The sequence below is a fragment of the Rosa rugosa genome, chromosome 1 (genome assembly GCF_958449725.1).
Source record: "Rosa rugosa chromosome 1, drRosRugo1.1, whole genome shotgun sequence".
NCBI classification, from domain to species: Eukaryota; Viridiplantae; Streptophyta; class Magnoliopsida; order Rosales; family Rosaceae; genus Rosa; species Rosa rugosa.
In genome coordinates this window covers 19,800,780-19,820,775 of record NC_084820.1, presented here as the reverse complement: position 1 = coordinate 19,820,775, position 19,996 = coordinate 19,800,780, and the positions used below count along the sequence as shown (strand labels likewise).

General features: G+C 38.1%; 1 protein-coding gene and 1 pseudogene across 3 annotated transcripts; both read right to left on the bottom strand.

Annotated features, from left to right (window-relative positions):
- Positions 1 to 228: 228 nt before the first annotated feature.
- Positions 229 to 4,419, bottom strand: LOC133721814 (probable mannitol dehydrogenase; annotated as a pseudogene).
- Positions 4,420 to 4,780: 361 nt separating this feature from the next.
- On the bottom strand, positions 4,781 to 12,018 carry LOC133722866 (probable rhamnogalacturonate lyase B). 3 transcript variants are annotated; one of them, XM_062149732.1, is made up of 17 exons: positions 11,898 to 12,018; positions 11,620 to 11,794; positions 11,283 to 11,469; positions 10,946 to 11,067; positions 10,669 to 10,722; positions 10,451 to 10,579; positions 10,245 to 10,364; positions 10,023 to 10,158; positions 9,667 to 9,837; positions 9,391 to 9,549; positions 7,258 to 7,364; positions 7,060 to 7,150; positions 6,787 to 6,928; positions 6,328 to 6,487; positions 6,098 to 6,217; positions 5,295 to 5,421; positions 4,781 to 5,191 (listed from the first exon to the last, which is right to left on the bottom strand). In XM_062149732.1, the coding sequence occupies exons 2-17, from the start codon at positions 11,757 to 11,759 to the stop codon at positions 4,940 to 4,942; spliced, it is 2,217 nt and encodes a 738-aa protein (XP_062005716.1). In that variant the 5' UTR covers positions 11,760 to 11,794; positions 11,898 to 12,018; the 3' UTR covers positions 4,781 to 4,939. The 3 variants fall into 3 exon arrangements, with proteins under 3 accessions (XP_062005716.1, XP_062005711.1, XP_062005719.1); XM_062149727.1 differs by lacking the exon at positions 11,898 to 12,018 and having other exon boundaries at positions 11,620 to 11,863; XM_062149735.1 differs by lacking the exon at positions 11,898 to 12,018 and having other exon boundaries at positions 6,098 to 6,214; positions 11,620 to 11,863.
- Between the last annotated feature and the right edge of the window lie 7,978 nt (positions 12,019 to 19,996).

The window sequence follows — 19,996 nt, the reverse complement described above, 5'->3', positions numbered from 1 at the left end:
TTTGTTTATCTAAGAATCTCTCCTCGGTAAGTAATGTTTAAAGATAAGTACGTTAATGTGGTAAAAGTAGTCCTATTATATGTGTGTGCTTATGATTCCTTTTTTTTTTTTTTTTTTTTTTTTGAGAATATGCTTATGATTCTTTTAGCAGTATCAAAACATAATTCATTTATTTAATTTATCAAATTAGTACACAATGCGACTCTGACATGGAAGCGCAATAATCCTTCAGGGCTTGATAGCAGCCAAAATGTTTCCGACGTCGACCACAAAGCGGTATCTAACATCGTTCTTAGCAAGACGCTCCATTGTCGTGTTCAAATAGTCCATTGGAATAAGTATATATTGAGCAAATTAATTTAAATTAAATTAGAGAAGTAAAATTGACACTACTCTCTTTATTTTGCCGCGAGTGTTCCACACAACAAATATGTGTATAACAAAAATGAGTTGGAAAATCTCACAAACAGTACATGACGTATCGGCCACTAATAACTTTCGTACCTCAAGTTCAAAAAATATCATATTGGTACCTGAACTTCTGACCCCGACCAAATATTAGTACCTGAGAACAGTAAAATCGTTAACGGGGTTAATTTTTGAAGGGCAAATCTGTCATTTCACTATTCATCATCTCCAAAACTCTCCCCTCTCTCTGCAATACCAGATTTCTTCTTCTTCTTCTTCATACCTCATCACCACTATCAACCAACCTTTCACTTCTTCAATAGCCACCGTCCCATCCACCACCAACTCCTCTCACCTCTCACCTCTCACCTCTCCTTTGGTCAATTTGGGTTTGTGTGTGTGAGGTATGAAGAAGATAATGAAAAATCTGGGTTTGCAGAGAGAGAAGGGAGAGTTTTGGAGATGATGAACAGTGAAATGACATATTTACCCTTCAAAAATTAACTCCATTAACGATTTTACTGTTCTCAGATACTGATATTGGGTTGGGGTCAGAAGTTCAGGTACCAATCTGATATTTTTTGAACTTGAGGTACGAAAGTTATTAGTGACTTGAAGTTTAGGTACTGTTTGTGAGTTTTTCCCAAAATGAGTGGGTGTAGCTTGCAAAAGAGGGGTGCTAATTTCCTTAAATAAATGTGGGATATTGGGTCTATGCGCAATTACTCACCCAAGAGTAGAGGATAGACGTCTAGTTCTAGTGGCTTATCTGGTGCTCCCAGCATAATAAGCTTCCCATCGGACTTCAAAAGGTCAATCAAGGGCGAAATGGCATGCACAGCAGAGACTATATCAAGGATGCCATCAAATGTGCCCTTAGCAGCCTGCAATTGCAATCCAATATGTATATTTTATTACACCAGAAGAACAAATGATTGATAGACTATATTTTCTGACTGCGGTGTATTCAACAAAATTAGGTTGAAAATAGCTAAATTTTGCATATCAACGATAATTTTGACCAAAAAAAAAATGATAATGTTGTGGAAGTGGTGCAAACCTGCATCTCGTCGTCGTTGCGGCTGATCAAGAACGAATAAGCACCAAATTGTTTCAATGCTTCATCTTTCTTGCTAGGGGATATACTAATCACAGTCATTTTCGCCCCAAAAGCCTTGGCAAATTTCACACCCATATGACCTAGCCCACCAAGGCCGACAATGCCAATATGCATACCAGGCTCCGCTAACCCAAAGTACTTCAAGGGACTATACACTGTGATCCCAGCACAGAGTAGAGGTGCTCTGGCGGCTAGCGGCATGTTGTCCGGAAAATGGACATCGTTGGCAACCATTGAATCAGAGTAACCTCCGTATGTTACTGTTCCATCGTGGTATATGTTACCGTAGGTAAAAATCGATTTGGGGCAGTAAATTTCAAGGTCATTGTCACATTTGCGGCAGTCATGGCATGCACCAACAACACCACCCACGCCCACTTTATCTCCCACTTTTACTTTCTTCACCTCGCTTCCTACTTCTATTACTTCTCCCACTATCTCGTGCCTGCCATAGCCCATAAGGCAAGTTAGTTGAACTCTAATTAATATTGCACTAGCCAGAGTACCCTCTAGTTCAATTAAAAGGGGAGGGGGAGAATGAGAAGGCTTTGCTTTAATGGTTGTGTTACTGGTTGTTGACTCACCGGACATAGTTATTAGTTGCTGGTGATTAAAAAAAAAAAATTCCACTAATTCCTATTATTTAACCTTAATTTCATCTCCATTAAAGGTCCACAAGAGAGCTAGAGGGTTAATTTGAGGGTCAAAGAGCCATGGGGAGTGCCAAGTTCAGCCCTATGGATAGCCCAGGTCTCCAATGATAATGACACCACAGAGTGGAGAGAAGGCGTAGAATGCCACATGCATGTACAAGTTGAAGGCCATGAATTTATGCTAATCGCACATGTGAATAATTATAGAGATAATTAAGGTTCAGTAATTATGGCTAGTATTGTTCTTAATTGTTGTAATTTTTTTTATTTCTTTTTTCAGAAAGTGTTACCTAAAAAAATTATGTTTATATTTGGAGAGTGAAATTCACACTCCCTATTTTACAATTAATCTACACTCTTTCTTTCCTTTTTTATTTGAAATTTTGATAAGGATACAAAATTCAAGTCACTAGAGATAAAATTTAAGTTACCAAAAAAAGAAACATAGAGTGTGCATTGTAAAATAAGAAGTGCAGATTTCACTTCTCTTTATAATTTTACAACAAAAATTATATAACTTTGTTGAAAAATTGTTTTCATCCCAAAATTAATTTTACTTAGAATATGAATAGAAGTCCCTTCAAAAAAAGAATATGAATAGAAGTATAATTAATATTAATTAGCATAATTTAAATAACAAAATAATTAAAGGGCTATAATTTAACTCTTGATTGTTGGAGATAAAAAATATATCAAAGCTTGAGAGCCATACCCTGGAACTATAGGGTACTTTGATAATCCCCATTCATTCTTGAGGTTGCTAAGGTCAGTGTGGCATATGTAAGAAGCACCGATAAGGGTATGAGTACCCGGATACGATACGGTCGGATACGTGGAAACGGCAAATCTTAAATATAATAGGATACGGGTACGTGAAGGAAACGCAATTAAATATATATATATATATATAGGATATTTCTCAGGTGCGGACGTCCGTACCGAAATTTCGGTACGGATTTCCTGTTTTCGACCACTTTCAGGCCACATTTTTACATCTTAACCGTTCAGTTTTTAGGCCCTAATGTATAGATCACCTCTGCAAAATTTCAGCCAATTTGGTGATCGTTAAGGCATCCAAAATTGCAATTTACACGAACGGACCGAATCTGTCGAACCGGAACCGTTCGTATTTATAATGGTAAATTGCAATTTTGGATGCCTTAACGATCACCAAATTGGCTGAAGTTTTGTAGAGGTGATCTATACATTATGACCTAAAAACTGAACGGTTAAGATGTGAAAATGTGGCCGGAAAGTGGGGGAAAACGGGAAATCCGTACCGTCCGCACCCAAGAAGCCCTGTATATATATATATAATTAGATATATATAATTAGAAGAAAAAAATATGAAACATAAACAAAAGAAAGATGGGAGAGGGGGAGGAGAGGTTTCTGATGTTGTTGGGGAGACAAAGATCCAGTCTTTTCTCTTCTCTGAGGAGGAGGTGGGAAACAATGAGCAGAAGACCAGAAATCCAGAATAGATTGTGTCCTCCTCGATCTGGGTCAGCTTCTCCTCGTCTCTCTCTCTTTCTTCGATCTGGGTCAGCTCGCCTCTCACTCTCTTTCTGAGCTTCGTTTCCTTCTCTCTCTCTTTCTTCGATCTGGGTCAACTCGTCTCTCTCTCTCTCTCTCTCTCTTTCTCAGCTTCATTTCCTTTTCTCTCTCTTTCTTCGATCTGGGTCAGTTTGTATTAAGCATTTTGTTTTGTTTTTTTTTTTTTTTCAGAGTAAAAAGTCAGTATTACCCCCACGTTTTCTATTTATTTGCGTATCCAAATCAGGATACGCGTTTCCAAACCGTATCTAAATCCGGATACGCGTTTCCAAACCGTATCCAAATCCGGATATGCGTTTCGTACCCGTTTCCCAGATCGATACGGGAAACGAAGGGAATTTGGCTTTTCCGTGCATCATATCCCACAGTACAGCACCTTAAACCTCACGTCTTCATCACCTGTTTCTCTGTGATGAAGCATCAATTTTACCACAATTAATATTAACAAACTAAGAAAAAGAAAATATGTAAAGAATCTGAAAATGACTGAAGTAGTTGAATAACTTGGTTACCTTCTGGAGAAGTTAAAGGGAGAGAGATGCCCAGATGGGTCTCTAGCAGCCCAGCCAAAGGCCTTCACAGGGTGCTCTGTTTCCAGTGTCATGATCACCATCAGAGTAATTGGCGATGGAGTGTTCACTGATAATGCTTCAAAAAGGTGGAGGCAATGAAGAAGGTGAAGCCCCGTGAAGGAAAGCTTATGAAACTCGAGCAAAAGTTTTTTTTTATTTTTTTGACTTTGTCAAGAGGAACCCAAATGCTTTCTAGGCCCAAGATAAACCCTTTCGGCGCAAAATTTTTGGTGTAAATAGAATGGGGGAGGCAGACTCATATGGAATTATGGAGTGTGTTATGTCTGGGCATGATTATTTGCATTGCTGACGTGATCGATGAGCTAATATTTATGGACTTGACGTGATCGATGAGCTAATATTTATGGACTTCTTCTCTACTAGATCGAGCTTGTGAGTCTTCTGCGATTGTTGAAACATATACACGAATATGGACAGATACTGTGTTTTAGTTTGCTCTCTGGAAAAGATACAGATGCGACTGGTCTTTCATGTATATATTACATATCTTATCACTGCGGCCTAGGCTATGGGAGTTGATAACGTTAGGGTCAAGAATCAATTCTAAAAATTCAAGCCCAGTACATTGAAGATTTTTAGAATTTGTTGTTGGAAAAACAGAGAAAGATCTATGTGTCTGCATGTCTAATGGAAGGTCCTTCTAGTCTAATATAGTCATACATGACTCCTCGAAAAGGTGCTCCCCCTCTGGACTGAGTAAGATAGATTATGTTGTTTCCTTCATGTAGCAGAGAACTTGGTACATTAATACTGAAGAACCAATACAAACCATGAATTCCATGTCTTGCTATGGCATTGTCCCCTCCTATTAGCCCCGTCGAAAAATGAGGTGGCGCAATACTCCGGTTGTTAAATCGAACCTAAACACAAGTGGCAAAGTATTTTAGTTGTTAGACTTCACAGAAAACATAGCTCAAGTGGGAAACTATCTAAACACATAATCTAATAAGTCTAGAACAATACCTGTATTTCTGAAGAAGTAGCTGACGCCAATGCTAATTGGAGTGTATAATTTCCTTGACTTATGACATTGTTAAGTTTAAATCGAATTTGCCAGGTGGTTCCCACATACTTTTGCTTTCCAATATTCCTGCAATGCGAGATTAGAGAACATTAGATGCAAAAAATAGTGTCGTAAAGGTAATATTCCTATATAGCCTGATGCTTTGGACGACTAAGACGAACAATAAAATTGTGGCCTCATATGAAATAGCTAGCAACTTTAATTTAGATGAATATATATATATATATATATATATATATATATATATATATATATATATATATATATATATATATATATTAGATCCTATCCAGAGCGATGCGAGGTTAGGGTTTAGGGTCATTTTTCGGTCGCATTTTCACATCTCGACCGTTCAGTTTTTAGCTACTAATGTATAGATTATCTCTGCAAAAAATATATATATTTTCATTACTCATTGCAAACACAAAAAATAAAGAATCATATAAACTAAAAGTATAAAATTTTGTTTTGTCATTTAAATTAAGTTGTTACCTTCAACTGAATAACATGATGAAGCAATACTAGTTTTGCTTTTCTTCATTGGAATGTTGTAATCAAAGATTAAAAAGTGTGAATCTAATTTTTTTTTTTTTTTTTTTTTTAAAGACAATGAGAACAGTACAAAAGAAGGCAATTTATATATAAATCAGGCCCCAAGAGCCGCCGGAGATTGGTGGCATGGGGCAGCTGCTTCAAGTAGCACCCCTTGAGGCCGGCGGTATATTGTAGATAAAGCAAGTACCTGGTCACATGAGCATAGAACCAATCATAACGATAATCGTTAATGCCAATGGTGTAGATAAGATCATGGTGGGGGTATAGCTCTTCATAACGTTTCCACAACCCGTATTGTCTAAACCTGCTTCAGAAAATTAAGCAAATGCAAAAGTTTAAGCATATAAACAAATAGATTAGTGTCTACGTATATAAATAAATTACTCTAACAAAGTGGTTGGTAATATGATAACTAACTTGTCCGAGTGATTGTTTTTGTACAATTTGTTCATGAGAGTTGGATGTGGATCCGGTACATAGAACTCAGCAGCACTTCGATCGGGGATACCGATTTCCCACAAGGTAGGACCATTTCTTGGAGGCTCATAAGTAAGATTACCCAATTTGATTTTACTTCCTGCACATGGTTTATATATAATCTGTCAGAAGTATAGGGGAATAATGTGTTAATTATATTCATCTCTCAAGGAGGTTTATATAGTATTACATTCATATACACAAAGGAAAGTAATCAATCCTAATATAAGTCAACTATTAGACATAATAAAGTTAATTGATATAGCTCATGTCAACACTCCCCCTCAAGTTGGTGCATAAAAAACTAGCCAATTACTTAATGGTTGTCCTGGTAGCTAGCAATGCTTTTATGTTCCTTGAAATGTTAAGTCATGCGGATTGCATAGATATCTTAAATACCTGGTTTAATGGTAATATCAGCCTCATATTTGTAATCTCCAACAATGCCTGGGACCCAAGCATACAGACTATAGTTCCCAGGTCGAACATCTTTAATGAGAAAATAACCTAGTTTGTCAGCCTGAATCCAGAATTGGTAACCCTATAGACAATGTAGAAGAAAAATTAAAACAATAATTCACACTACATTTTCTCTTTAGGTAGCCTTGATTGTTCAACACAAATGACAAAACCTTTATGGATCGAGCAAACTTGGTGAAAGAATTTACATACCTTACTTTCTGTTTGCCAGGATCCCACTTCTCCAGGTGCAGCTAATCCCACATATGCAGAACTTTTCGAAAGAAGGCTCTCATTCATGTACCTAAGACAATAACGTACTATTCAGTGATCTGATGTAAAAGTAATGACAAAGAACGAAACGATCAGTGACTAACCAGACTACTGCTCTATAGAATCTGAGTTACTTACCGATCATGTACTATTAGTCGACCACAAATCGATCCCCGTTGATCTGAAGAAGGAAGGTCTTTGGATTGAGTGAAATTGTATGGCCATCTTTTGACTTCTTCAATCATCTATGAATTAAGGATCGTAAGTTAAATATAATTGAGTGTGCTTATAGCAAAAAATATTAATTACAAAATATCTCCCGAACTATGAGACTGTCTTCTTTCTCATACTCAACTATCAAATTTTTGCGCTTACATACCTTATGTTTCCTTCCGTTAACATTTTGATACCCTGACCACTAATATCGTTAAAAATCAAGGGCATTTATGTCACTTCAATGAATTTATGTTTTTTGATATTTACTTTAACAATATATATATATATATATATATATATATATTTTTTTTTTTTTAAAAAAAAAAAAATTACCAAATATTAGTAGTTTGTCAAAATATTCAATGAATTAAAATTACACTTCACTATATTTTTTGAAACATATACTATTATGGATGATAAATGACTAGAAGAATATATGTATATAGGGTTTAGCTAAAAAAAAAAAAAAGAACAAAAATAAAATAATTAAATAAATTAGAAGCCAATAAGAAATAATTCAATCACAACAACTCATTGGTTTTAGTGTGCATTAGTGAACAAGCGTTCTCGGGTTTGAACAACTCCATAAACAATCCTAATGAAATTTTTTTAATTTTAATAAAAAATTCAATGAAGAAATTTTAATTTTAATTACAAAGTTGATGAATTGATCGATGGAAATGTTCTTGAATATTAGCAAATTTTAACGGTGTTAGTGGGTTAGGGTATCTGAAAATACTAGGATGAAACTAAAAATCCGCAGGGGGAGGGGGTGAATAGGTTGTTCCCACAAAAACCAGAACTTTTCTTTATTTCTAAAACCCAACAGAATACGTTAAAGGATTGAAACACACATATAAATCCCAAAATACAGCAATGTAGATAGAGTGTAGAAAAGAAAGGTAAACACAATCACACAGTAACCAAGAGACCAGAATTGTTTGCACAGTAGAAAACCTCAAAATTAGGAAAACAACTGCGGGGCCTTACTCTCTAAAACCCTAGTGAAAACCAATTCACTAAGTGGAAAGATACGAGTTTTTTACAAACAATGAATAGAGCTGACCTCGGCTAACTTACTAGACACACCTAGTAGATTGTCTGAACACGTCCTAGTTGATCTTCTCCACCTTTGAACTGTCTTCTCTGATTGACAAGTACTGACCTCAACCTTCAACCTTGCTTGCACATCAATGACTCCAACTGACCTTGAAAGTACTTTGATATGAAACGATATAATGAATGATGAAAGTGTTTGACTCAATGATCTACTTAAGCATGGAACAAGTAGTCCATGGACTCATAATGAAGCATAGGGTTTTTCACAGACGAATGAAAAACATTTAACTCAATGGATGCACAAATTCTTATTCGCTCAAAGGTCTCTTCAAATGAATGCATTTTCTTACTATATATAGAGCATAGACTCCCCCTAAAACCTTGGACAATAAAGACACCAAAACCTAATTGACTCCGTATATGGAAGGGACATTTCCTAAAAAGATATTCAACAAGTAAACATGATTTTATCCCTAATAAAAAAGATAGACTTAACTTAACAAATCAAATAGAAGAAATATTCTTTTACGACTTAATGAATGACAGCAATAAATGCCCAAAGACCCTCGAATTAAAAGAGACGAACATGAACCATCTCACATATTCTGACCTAAGTAGGATTGCAAAACATGCACCAATCCTAATATGCATGGAGACATAAAACGTATGAAATGCATATGCAATTACCTGTGAAGTATCTCGGGGAGTCAACTGAAGCATTGAGTGCATTGAATTCCCATTTCAACTAATAGAAGCTTCATTTGAATTAAGACACAACTCTAGCTTAGACCTATGATTCTAGATTTTGTATTGGGAATGCCAACATACATCAAGCCTATACTAACAGTATCAAAATACTAATAGAATGAAATTTAAGGAATGCAAATACAAAAATTTAATAATTGGGTATGAAAATGAAAATAACTTTGTAGTTTGAAAGGTATTTTGTAATTAATCTTAAATAAAATAAAATGTTAAGTTTTAATATATTATTACCTGCTCCTTCGCATCATTCCAGAGTGTACCGGTGGTATTTTTTGATCTTGGAGCGGAATTAAGATACACAAAGACAGGCCCAAAAACCTTTTTCCATGCCTCACCTTTTTTCAATTCTATCCCCGCTCGCTTCCCAGCATAATGAGTACTAACAAACATCTGTACGTCATATGAATTTAACAAAGATTAAACATAGTCGCCCATCAGAATGTGCCTGTCAGTCGGTCACATATTGATGATCGAGAGAAACAAAGCCGGATGGTACTTAGTACTTACCGAGAGGGTAGTTGGACCAACATGGGATGTTAGGCCCTGCTTCATGGGTCCAGCGGAACGAAATTCATCACTGGGTGTGATCATCCAGAATCCCACCGAATGGTCTGTAGAAATCCATCCATGGACCTTGTTATCTTTGTCCTCCATTGAGTACTGGTACTTGTCATCGACCTGCAACCCAATTATATGTCGCAGAACTTAGAAAAACTGAAGCTCTCGCAGTAGGTATGGAGTTTTATTGAAAAAGTGTCGAATATAATAGTAGTGAACCACGCAGGTGTATAAAATAGTTTATTGTAGCATTATAATGATGCAAGAGTTTTCTACTAGTCTAGGGAAATTTATAGAGGGCTAACCTGTCCTTTAAGGGCCTGATTACTTGGTTTGGTTAAACGAACGGCTTCAGGATAGGCAAGTTGCTGACCACGTTTACGGTCGTTGGCTCTTGGCATGAATGTTTGCCTAGTGTCTGATAAAGCCATATACTGAAATCTGGCAATGACAAGAAATAATGCAATTGAGTTCTCATTTTCTAGAAGCAAGTTTTAAATACACAATAATGTTTGCATTTTTTCTACTTGTCTTTTTGAAGCTTGTAAACCATTCTAACTTGATCAATCTTCACTTCCGGCCACCCTTCAAGGCACTCGAATATGGCATACGCATAGAACCCTGAACGACCGCGTCGCATTATGTACCTACAAAATGATCAAGTTTGAGGTATAGTTATTGAGAGAATTCATCAAAGTTTAAGTTGTCCAATTATGGAGGGTTAAGAAAACACCTTTTATCTACATTCAAAGGAACTTCGGGGGCACCAAGCTGCTGGGAAACAACATTATATGTTTTGACAAAAGAAATTTCAACTTGGTCTTCCGTTGCCATAATAACTCTAGATCTTGTTGCTTGTAGTCTGCACATGTACATGATTCGTAAATAATAAGAATCAAATAGATTTGTTTTCCAATTATAGGAATATAGAGAAGGAGAGGATGTATTTACTTATCAACATAATATATATTATCTCCCGGTTTGTTCCAGACCACATCCCAGTACCTGCATGATGGTTAATACACCTCAATCAATGTGGAAACTATATAGGAAAAATGTGTCTCTTCAATATATCTTTTCTTTTATATTCGACAATAATCTATTTTTAGTTGAGAAATTTTAGGAGCATGTGTCTCCTTTTTCCAAAATTTTGCTTCCTTAGGATGTCTTCTTCAGCAGATCGCAATCGGCACCATGCATATGCGGCGATTGGAGGAAGTGTGCTTACCCTCTATTATTTCGTAGATTATTGGGTTCAAGCAAGTTGTCGCTTCGTTTGTATTTTATTCCAACGACATCTCCGCTGGGACGAGAAACTATGAGTTGGATGAGGCCATTATCCAGCGTAATCTGAAAGGCACCCATAAAATTAAAGGATTAAAATATTGATGCTTGTAGAGTTATGGTCCAATTAAATCCATGCATGGTCACATCTCTATTGGCAGAATAATGCACATATTCTCAGTTTCAGATATTAAGATACGTATCTTTGTAATGGTGTTAAGACCCAACTGTCGGCAGATATTAATTCATAGATTAAAGGAAAAAGAAGGGATGCATTTTACCTGCCTAGGAGTCTTTAGCATGGTGACTATCCGATATTGTGTTCTTGCAACAATCCTCCGCCCACTATTCTCTGTTACCACGTTGAACCCTGGATTTGGTGGTCTAGCAATGTTCCTCCGGCTACTAGGGATTTTCAGAATGTTCATGCCCTGGCATAGTGTTCTAGGATCTCTCCGAAGTAATTTTCTGAATTTCACGTTTCATAAATATTTTGTTAATTAGTTCAGGTATATATGTCTACTAGTCAGGTATATATTCACAATTATTAGTCAGAAAGCCAATTTGAAAAAATGTTTTGGCCAGTTTGCAAGGGAAGAAAGAGAGCAGATGACAAACCTTAATTGTAGGGTGGTCTTCGGGGTGGTCTTCTCGTATTTTTTTTCACCAACCAGGCAAACAACCAGAACAAGCATTGCTGCTAATGTCCCAACAAGCAAACCCCAATGCCTCAAGCTCCGACGATCCGCCTTCTCCATTTCCAACCACCTCAAGATACGTAAAATGATAACACCTGAGGAGAGCGTACAACATTACGCAAATAAAAGCATGTATTTGTAGGTTAAAGCAAAAAACTAACTAAAATCCAATCGAGAGGGCTATAATATCTTTACTACCGGAGATTAGAAAGGGTGGTGATAAAGAAAGCTTGGAATGGACGCCACCACAGAGCAGATGGTATTTTATTTGACGGCGGGAAAATAGAGAACAGAGCTACTACGTACGTACAACAAGGGAGAGGTGGTTACTCCTATTAGAAGGTGCACTGGATATCTATAAGAAGGCATAAAATCTGAACTGTATTTACAAACCTACAGAGAGGAGGTTTTGTTTAAATTGGTGGATATTTAAAAAAGGAAAGACCTCAATAGTAGTTGTTGTTTTCTTTTTTGACAAGCAACAAGAACTTATATTATAATTTTTATCAATTTACTACAAATGACGAGAGTTCTCCTCTCTCTCGCCTGGCGACGGCAAACTCTAGGTCTAGGGTTTGGCTCGTTGAATCTTAATGCCTCCGATGAGATTCCTACTCCTCGTGAAGCATGTATGTCGCCCTCCTCAGGGTCGTTCTTCCTCTCGGTTCAACCTATGGGTTGGGGCATTCGTTCCATGTTGAATTGCTTTTCGATTTGCGGCGGTGGTCGAGGGGAGTCTGGTATGGGCTTGAAAATCGCTCGCCGGAGGAGGCTTTTCTCAGATATGGGGTTGTGTGAGGCGATTCGCCTTTGGGACCCTGGACCTGCCTATTCTCTTTTTCGGGGCAAAAAGAGTTGCCCTGTTGGTGCCGGAGACGGAGGAGGACGGCGTCTGAAGGCTTTCGTCGTTGGCGGGAGGCTGGATCTGATCCGGCTTACTGGGTTTGTCTGGGCTCGTGGACTTCGGCGATTGGCATCGGCATGGTGTGCTGTTTCATTCCGGAGGGCCGCTCATTCTTCTAATGGTGGACGTCTTGCTTCCTCCAGCGATTCAGCAGCGCGGGTCGGGTGGCGCCGGCGAAAGACTGGGATCCTGGGTTTGGGAAGCTTGGGTGCCCACAGTAGGTTTAATTGGGCCTGGGTCTGGGCTTCTTTGTGGGGCTCTACAAGTGTGGGTTTTCTCTAGGCCTACGCACTCTTGGGCTCGTGTTTGGGACCCAGGGGATTGGTGCTGCTTAATCTGGGCTCTAGTTCAATTTTGGATTGGAGCCTCGGTTTCATGGTTCTTGTTCTTGAGAGTTTGATTGCTAACGTCCGAGTTTTTGACACCCTTGGTCGCCTTCGTCCTCTCGGGAGCCTCACCTTGCTCTCTTGAGGTGTATCTCCCAAGCTATGGTTACGATCCTGGTTACGGTTACTACTACGGTTACTATTACATTTACACTGCTCTAGTGACATATGCAGTGCAGCGATGCCAGTCGGCATCAAGTCACATGGTTACCTGGTTACCTTTCCTTCTCGATGCGATTGTGCATCTAGTTATGCTTTATTATTTTTTCTTTATTATAGATGCGTCTGTGCATCTCGTTATGGTTTATTGCTTTCTTTCGATGTTTTGTGCATCGCTCCATGTACTCCTCAGTTTCACTTAATATAGCTTGTCGTCATTCCTTCAAAAAAAAAAAAAAAAAAAACTTATATTATAGAGATCGAGGGTAAAAACTCCAAATGGTACTTGAACCTTGAACTATTGCAAAAAGTATTTTTTGATACATACATATTTTTTTTGGGTCAGGATTAATGGACACATTATTTGACACACTTTTTGACACTTCATTTGAGCCCTCAGATATAAAGACATTTAATGGTCATGATTAATTATGACAAATGACTTGGCATAAAATTTATTCTTAACAAAAAATAAAATAAAATAAAATAACGCAACACTTTTGTAAAAACAAAAATAAAATAAAAGGTTTAACAAAAAATGATTAAGAACTGAGAATACAATCAAAAAGAACAAAGAAAAAAAAAACAAGAACAACATAACACGATCTCAGATTCTTGTTAAGTGGAAGATTGATAAACCAGTTGTTTAGTACATCAAAAGAAAATAAAGAATAACCCAAAAACATTCATGGAGGAATCTCGCATTGAACATAAAGCCAAGAAAACCACAATAAGTAGAGAGGGAGAAAGAAGATGATTGATCACCACAATTTTGATTCTCAGTTACAGGTTAGAGAACAATTAGAAAACCATATCCATCAAAATTATGGTTGTAGGTTTCTCTTTAATGCATGATTCAAGTTTTGAGATTGCGTTTAATTGTTCTTGGGCTTTGTGAATTGTAAATAGTCAGAGAACACATACACACAGATATAAACAACATTTGGGAGAAGATCAACAAACCAATTTTGTAATGGAACGATTAAAATTTCATGTACCAAAATATGGATTGTCAAAAGAATTCTTATAAAAAAGAAAAAATTGTGAAGAACTTGTGTTCGCAATATTTAGGAAATTCCCATTTGTTTCATTTTTATAACTTTGCCAAAGAATGAATGGAAAATGGCATTCTTGTTCAAAAAATGAGTTCTTGCTCTTTTGATCTTTCATTTTTTTTTTTGAACGTGTTTTTCTGTTTTCTAATATCTTGTTAGACTTATTATTTTATTTTAGAAAAGAATTTTTAACAAATTTTATGTTTTTGTTGGGAGGAAATTTAATACCATGTCATTTTCCATAACTAATCTTGACCATTGAATGTGTTAATATCTAAGGGTTAACATAACGTGTAAAAAATTGTGTCAAATAGTGTGTCCATTGATCCTTACCCTTTTTTTTTTACCCCAAATGGTACCTAAAGTATTGTGTTATTACCAAATATAGTATTTCCCGTCAACTTTTATGTTAAAGTCGCCTACGTGGTATAGTCTTTTTCAATAAAAACTCCAAATGGTACCTGAACTATTGTAATTTTTTTTTTTTTTACTTATGTTTTTTTTTTTTACCCCAAATGTTACCTCAAATATTGCGCAGATAGACCCTAAAAAACGGTCTAAGCGGCTGCCTAGGAGCTGGGTCACCTATACGATTTTGGGCTAGGCAATTGGTCTAGGCATTTACTTCTCGGCAACTGCTCAGGCGGTCTAGGCGCTGGATGTTTCTAAGCGAAGGTTGACCTCTCTCAACACGACGAAGATCTGAAGCAAACTATTTTGCTTCGGGATTTTTCTTTGTCTCTCTCTCAGAATATCAGCAATTCAATATTTCGAGATGGCGGTGGTTCCGGCGATCAATAGATCAACTCGATGAGAGAGAGAAAACAAAGTGAATAACATAAATATAGAAGAAAAGGATAGTAGTACTGGTTTCTGGTGTTGAGTGTGAGAGCGCGGTGACCTCGATTTCTTAATCAAACGTTTTGATTTTCTTGGTGAAATCAAGTAGCTACAGTACTATAGAGATCCTCTAGATAATGGATAAGTAGCAAACACTAACATCGCCACTTCAAACATCACCGGAGCCGCGAGCCCCTCTCCGCCGCCGTTCATTTCTCTCACCACTACTTATATGGCGAAAAAATTTTCCGAATCGTGAAAAGAATGAATCGGAAATCTATCATGCGTCGATCTGAAAACCAAAGCGTGAATCTCACGGCGAGATTAAAGAACAATCAAGTGGACAAGCACCGCGATGAGGTCGTAAATCTCAACTAGAAAGAGAAGGAACTTGAAGTCGGATGCATCGCTGAAACCGAGTCTCGGCGCCATTGTCACCGATTTCGAGCAGATAGCTCCCGAAAACTCAAACCCTAACCTAGCCTCTCCTCCATCGCCACTGCGATGTCATAAACTCCTAGTCCGATCAAACCCCAACGAATTCAGAAACATTGACTCAGATAGCGGCGATTGCAATCACATTATCAAATTGGGAGAGAAATTTAGAGAGAGAGAGAGACAGGTTCAGATGGGATTAGATAACGGGAGAGAGGGAGAGGAGCCAGTGGCATCTTTAGTAATTATGCTTAATTGTAGTGGCAGGTTATTAAGAGGTGACCTGAATTATCATGGAGACATTTGTGTTAACTGAATTATAATAAGGCACTTTAAAATGACCTCTTTTATCATTAGCCCATTGTAAAATGTATTTTTAAGGTTCTAAAAAATGCTAGACACTAGTCGGGTGGTGACCCAGGGACTAGCGCGTACAGTCCTAGGCGGAAAGGGCGTACGGTCCTAAGCGGAAGCCTAGGTGGGAACTAGTCAGTTTCAATTTATTTAACTTTTTAATTATTTTATGACATAAAATTAATAAGGGCTAATGATAAACGAGGTCATTTTAAAGTGTCAACCAAACAGAAACCAACAACATTAACAAGAAAACTGCTCTGCCGCCGTGAAGAACAGAGCAATCAATAACAAGATCCAACCAGATCAAATGATCGTTGAAGAGGCTGATGGTGATTCCGATGTACCCAGCTACTAAAGTTTCAGATATATACAAAAACAATAATCTTAGAACTCAAACCACCTCAAACACAAAGAACATCTTCTGCCAAGAAATCAACCATAGAGACCAGTTGAAGAGAGAGAAAGGTGAGACCCACCAAGTGATCGAAGGGACAGGCACCCAAATGGTACACAATCCCTTGTTGCATCATTGAGTGCAGTAGTGGGAGAACCCCACTTAGAACAAAGCTCCAAGGAGCATATATATAGGCCTTGACATAAGGAATATGATAAGCGCCACTAAAGATAGCGAGCACAAGTACAGCATCCAGACCTGAATAGTAGTCTGTCTTGTATGTTATTTAAAAAACATAAATAAAATTAGAACAGTTGTTACAACTTAAAAGAGGAGGTCTTGTAAAGGACATTGGTATTTGAATAGTATGAGTTGTTAGAGGAGGAGGCCAATATTCTAAGAAAAGCTTTTTAGCTGGAGGTTGTTTTTGCAGACGAGCGCTTTTAGTTAATCATATGCCTTAGTAGAGTTTGCGCAATTGATTGTCCACGATCTTCAGGTGAACAGCTGGTTCTTATGTATAACATAGGGGTCTGTTTTATTATGACTGTTTGTTTAGATAATTTTCATGATTTTCATGTTGATAATACTGTTAATCAATGTTCTAAAAATTAACTGTAGGTTGTCTAGGCCCGTTTAGGCCCTAGGTGCCGCTGATAAATTTTTTAGTGTTTCGTAAGTCTACATGGCAATCTGACATGCTTTGACGCTGCAATTAAATATTGACATGTGGATTTGCTAAACTTGAATTATTTCAGCTATTTGTCAAAAGACCATTTTGGGTTTTGTGTTACTTTATTTCTCGCTTCTTCCTCATCACCAGATCCTTCCACTCTAATACTATTACTTCCCAACCCTATGATCTAATGATTCGATCAACCACTCAATTTTCATTCTAATGGCAAAGGTAGGGCAGAATTGGCACTTGACAACCCCTATTGGCAATGGTCGTTCTCTACCCCCGTGCACACCACATTCAATGTAGTGATCTTTCGCTCAGTTGTTTCCTGCACCATACTGATCGAAGACGAAGTTATCAGGACAAAAGATCTGACCGTGATCAAACATTGTCCATGGTTCCTGGCTCCATATCCAAGATGACGACACGTGGACCATACCGTCCGCCACTGGTTTTGTTGTAGTAGACGTTGACTCTCTAAAGTTGGAGCTGGAGTCGTTGGTGTTGCGTTCGGTGGGGTTAATGTCGTGTTTGGCGTAGACAACCTCCCAGACCTTGGCTCCAATCTGGTTGACGCATTGGCCTCCCTGAATATGAAGAATCTCACGCATTTTGGTGTATGGGTGTGTGTCATATAAATATGTTATATATATTGAGATCTTGACCGTTCAGTTCTTAAAACTCCATGTATAGATCACATCTCAAATTTTCAGCCAAATTGATAATCGTTAAGGTACTGAACTAGATCAAATCAATGGACGAACAAAATCTGTCCAACTTGAACCGTTCATGTTTGTAATTGTAAATCACAGTTTTGAATGTCTTAACAATGATCAATTTGGCTTAAAATTTACATAGTAGACCTAAAAACTGAATGGTCCAGATGCCCATATATGATAAAAAAATAAAAATAAAAAAGTTGGTCTTTTATACGGGGAGAGAGAGAGAGAGAGAGAGAGAGAGAGAGAGAGAGAGAAGTCCCAAACAGCTTCTCATGGCAAAGAAGACCCATAAAGGTTACTTCACAAAAAAATGGAAAAGTTGAGTTTATGTTTTAATTAATTTTAGCAAATCCACGTGTCAATATTTAATTGCAACATCAAACCATGTCAGATTGCCATGTGGACTGACAGGACCAATGAAGAATTTCTCGACAACGCCTAAGCAAGTTGGGTTTTAAAAAGTGTTCAAAAGATCTTTCTTATTTGGTTAAATACTTAAAAATGACTGTTTAATTAATAAATACTCATTATATACTTAATTTTTTCTATTTTTTTGATCAATTAGGCTAGTAACTTTTCAAGTAAATCAATAATATGTGTCTGGGCCAAACTCTAGGTTACTTGTGCAAGTTGTAATAGGGTTTATGTTAGAGATATTCTCGGAGATATTCATAGATATCCAATCATTGTACGATTACCTTTCTATGTACAACTCTGATTCTATGCTTGTAATCCTCTATATAAAGAGACCCTTATTATCAATGAAAGCACGACTCAATTCTCTCCCAATTTCAGTTTTCCGAAAATACGTTATCAGCACGATGCCCTAACCCTGAAATCTCAAAAACCAAAAATCCTAAATCCCTAGATCGCCGCACCTAGCCCGCGCTAGCCTTCTTCCTGTTGTGCGTCACCTCGTCCCACCACCGCCCCACCATCCCGCGCGCCACTGCTCGTTGCCACGCTGTTGCCACACCGTGCCAAACTGCTGCCACAGCGTGCCACACCAGGCCACACCACTGCCACACCGGAAACCCTAATTGGAGGTACGTTTTAAAGTTCCCGTTTTTAGAGTTTTTGTTCCTTTTCTCTTCTTTTTCTTCGGGGACTTGCAACCTCCCTTCTTGTACCTCGTTTTCTTCGTCATAGGGGAGACCTAATTAAGCCGAACCGTGGGGGTTTGTGCTATCTCCATAGGGGAGATAGCAACCTCCCTTCTTCTACCCCGTTTTCTTCTTCATAGGGGAGACCTAATTAAGCCGAACTATGGGGGTTCGTGCTATCTCCAAGCTTGGAGCTTGTTGAGATCTCCAAACTTAGAGTTTGTAGAGAACTTATAATCAACCACTTACGTCATTGTTTCGATCTAATTCAGTACCTCTTGGGAACAACTGGCTCTGGATATAACAAGTGGGTTCGTGATGTCCGCCAGCATCTTAAGGCCGAAGGAATCCTGGATACGATTCTTGAGCCTAGCCAAGACGTGCTAACTATTGAGCAAGCTCAAGCTTTGGAAGCAAATAGAGCAGCCTTGGAGGCAAAAAAGGCGAAAGCCATCATCCTAATGACTCTTCATATGGATGATTCGCTCCAGTACGAGTATATGAATGAAGAAGACCCCAGAAGGCTGTGGGTCTCACTCGAAAAAAGATTTGGCAACGTCCATGACTCCCTGCTTCCTGACCTAGAAGTGAGATGGCATAGCCTCCGCTTATGTGATTTCAAGACTGTTCTTGGCTACAACTCGAAAGAACTTCGCATTAAATCCTTGATGGAATTCTGTGGAAAAGTTATCACAGATGTGATGTTGATCGAGATGACTCTCTCTACCTTCTCCGTCTCCACTTTGATGGTTGCTAAGAACTATCGAATTGATGTTACTGCAGGACGGATCACAAGATTTCATGAGCTCATTGGAGCTATGAATGTTGCTAAAAAGTATGACAACATCCTTGTGAAGAACTATAATTCGAGGCCCATGGGAACATAACATATTCCGGAGTCCAATTATAGTCGCGCCCCTAATGGTGGGCGCCAAGAGTGAAACCCTAAATCTAGGGACATTTCTGGACGTTTTGGTCCATATTCTCACTCTAATGAGGAAGGTAACAGCCAAAATAGGCGAACACGAAACCGAAGAGGTCAACGTGGAAAGAGAGAGGGAGGCAACGCTTCTGGCCAAGTTGCTGGGCCACCAACACTAAGAGCCATCCAAATAACGCTTTCAAAGCGCCTCAATCAATGGAGTCTGAGCACAGAGATGTATGTTCTCAATGTGGATTATTCGGTCATTGGGCACACATTTGTAGAGCTCGTGAAGATGTTGTCACTGCCTATAAAGCATATTGTGAAGCAAGAAAAGCTCA